Here is a 2,983-nt window from a genome sequence, read left to right on the forward strand (position 1 = left end):
TTGAATTCTTTGGTGTTTATTATGGGTTTTTAAATGGGTTTTTCTAATGGGTTTTGAAGGTTTTTTTGGGCATTTTTTTTAAATCTATGGGTGTTCTTTGGGGGGATTTTTCTGGGGATTTTATTGGGCTTTTAATGTGATTTTTCGGGGATTTTTTTGGGATTGTTTGGGGGACATTTTGGGATTTTTCGGGGGGATTTTCCACGCCCTTTTTCCCCCCCCACCCAGACACGGTGGATCTGACCTGGTGCGTCATCTCCGACATGGAGGTGATCGAGCTCAACAAACGCACCTCGGGCCAATCCTTCGAGGTCATCCTGAAGCCTCCGTCCTTCGACGGAATTCCCGAATTCAACGCCTCCCTGCCCCGGCGCCGCGACCCTTCCCTGGAGGAGATCCAGAAGAAGCTGGAAGCGGCGGAGGAGAGGAGAAAGGTAGGCGAATTCCCCCCTGGTTTTTTGGTTTTTTTTGTTTTTGGGTTCCCCATTTTTGGGTTGAGAATTCCCGCCCTGTTTTTCGGATTGGGAAGAGGCGGCTTTATCCCGGGAATGTCCCCCCTTCCCAGTACCAGGAGGCGGAGCTGCTGAAGCACCTGGCGGAAAAGCGGGAGCACGAGCGGGAGGTGATCCAGAAGGCCATCGAGGAGAACAACAACTTCATCAAGATGGCCAAGGAGAAGCTGGCGCAGAAGATGGAGTCCAACAAGGAGAACCGCGAGGCCCACCTGGCGGCCATGCTGGAGCGCCTCCAGGAGAAGGTGGGCGCCGGGAAAAGGGGTTGGGATGAGTCGGGATATTCGGGATAATGGTGGCTCTAGGGGGTCCCACTGTCCTTCCCACCCGAGCTCAGCGTCCCACTGAGACTGGGGAGTCCTGCCCGGGCAGATCCATAGGATTGGGAAAAGTTGGAGGTTTGGGATCTGGGTCTTGTCCATGGACAAGCAAAGCCCTTCCTTTTCCCGTGTCCCACCAAGGAGGGACTCAGAATCCCAGGAATTGTAGAATCCCAGGATGGTTGGGTTGGAAGGGACCTTTAGGATCATCCGGTTCCACCCCTGGCACCTTCCACTATCCCAGATTTCTCCAAGCCCCGTCCAACCTTTCCTTGGCTATCCTAGGTTGCTCCAACCTTTCCTTGGACTATCCCAGGTTGCTCCAACCTTTCCTTGGACTATCCCAGGTTGCTCCAAGCCCCATCCAACCTTTCCTTGGACTATCCCAGGTTGCTCCAAGCCCTGTCCAACCTTTCCTTGGACCATCCCAGGTTGCTCCAACCTTTCCTTGGACCATCCCAGGTTGCTCCAACCTTTCCTTGGACTATCCCAGGTTGCTCCAACCTTTCCTTGACTATCCCAGGTTGCTCCAACCTTTCCTTGGACTATCCCAGGTTGCTCCAAGCCCTGTCCAACCTTTGCTTGGACCATCCCAGGTTGCTCCAACTTTTCCTTGGACCATCCCAGGTTTCTCCAACCTTTCCTTGGACCATCCCAGATTGCTCCAACCTTTCCTTGGACCATCCCAGGTTGCTCCAAGCCCTGTCCAACCTTTCCTTGACTATCCCAGGTTGCTCCAACCTTTCCTTGGACCATCCCAGGTTGCTCCAAGCCCTGTCCAACCTTTGCTTGGACCATCCCAGGTTGCTCCAAGCCCTGTCCAACCTTTCCTTGACTATCCCAGGTTGCTCCAACCTTTCCTTGGACCATCCCAGATTGCTCCAACCTTTCCTTGGACCATCCCAGATTGCTCCAACCTTTCCTTGGACCATCCCAGATTGCTCCAACCTTTCCTTGGACCATCCCAGGTTGCTCCAACCTTTCCTTGGACTATCCCAGGTTGCCCCAAGCCCCATCCAACCTTTGCTTGGACCATCCCAGGTTGCTCCAACTTTTCCTTGGACCATCCCAGGTTTCTCCAACCTTTCCTTGGACCATCCCAGGTTGCTCCAACCTTTCCTTGGACACCTCTGGGCTGGCGGATCTTCCCCGTGCCCCTTCCCACGGATCCAGCAGCTCCCCAGCTCCATGCTGGGAGCCATTCCCACCCTTCCAGCCCTCTTCTCTCTCCCGAATCAGGTCTGTTCCCAACCTCCGCACGGAAAATCCCACCCTCACCACCTCCAGCTCCCTCCAAAACATCCGGAGCCCGCCCAGGGCCCTTCTCCGAACGCCTCCGCTGGGGCAGAGGCGGAGAGCGCCAGATAATGCCGGAAAATCCCAGCTAATCCCAGCTCCATGGGGCTTCCCGGGACGGTTGACGTCTCCCTCGTAGCCGGAGGGCGAGGACAAAGTGTCCCCAAGTGCCACCAGCAGCCCTAAAAGTGACCCCAGGGGAGGAGAGGACGCTTGGGATGAACCTCGTGCCTTCAACCCCTCCGGAGCCGCTGTGCGTGGGGATCCCGGAATCCTGGAACCCGGCTAACGCGTGTTCCCCTCCTCCTCCTCCTCCTCCTCCTCCTCCTCCTCCTCTTCCTCCTCCTTCCCCTCCTCCTTCCCGACCCCACAGGACAAACACGCGGAAGAAGTGAGGAAAAACAAGGAGCTCAAGGAAGAAGCCTCCAGGTAAAGAGGCTCTGCTGGGACTGACAGCTCCGGGGAGGTGCCGGAGGCTTCCAGGCAGCTCCAAGGTCGGAATGGTGTGGGAGTACGGTGGACGTTCCTCTGCTTTCTTTGTTCGTGGATGTGACGAGTTGAGGGGGTGAAGCCATCGGAGTCGTCGTCGTCGTCGTTCCGGGGGAGGGTGGGGAGGGAAAGGGATTTTTGGGGCGCCCACCCCCCAGCGTGGGTCCCGCCCCGTCAGCCAGGTCCGGAGGGGACACGAGGAGGTGATGCCCCGGGAGGAATCCCGGGAATGCGGAGCGGGTGGGGAGGGAATCGTGGGGAATGTGCGTCGTGTGTGACTTTAATTTGGTGCTGGGCAGGCGGGGGCGGGCGGGAATCCCTCCGGAGTCTTCTCCATCCAACCCCATCCCACCCGTGGGCTGCGGC

The 2,983-nt window shown here is 57.2% G+C and overlaps 1 protein-coding gene across 2 annotated transcripts in view; it reads left to right on the forward strand.

The window, feature by feature from the left end:
• STMN4 (stathmin 4) overlaps window positions 1–2,966 on the forward strand; it is a 5,605-nt gene extending 2,639 nt beyond the window's left edge. Inside the window, exons 3-5 of one of the 2 annotated variants that reach the window (XM_005430936.2) lie at window positions 229–434; window positions 566–757; window positions 2,502–2,966. In XM_005430936.2, coding sequence (XP_005430993.1) covers window positions 229–434; window positions 566–757; window positions 2,502–2,561 — 458 coding nt within the window. In that variant the 3' untranslated portion in view covers window positions 2,562–2,966. The other variant, XM_014311268.2, reaches the window with a different exon arrangement.
• The last annotated feature ends 17 nt before the right edge of the window (window positions 2,967–2,983 follow it).

This window comes from Geospiza fortis, unplaced genomic scaffold, assembly GCF_000277835.1.
Source record: "Geospiza fortis unplaced genomic scaffold, GeoFor_1.0 scaffold355, whole genome shotgun sequence".
NCBI classification, from domain to species: domain Eukaryota; kingdom Metazoa; phylum Chordata; class Aves; order Passeriformes; family Thraupidae; genus Geospiza; species Geospiza fortis.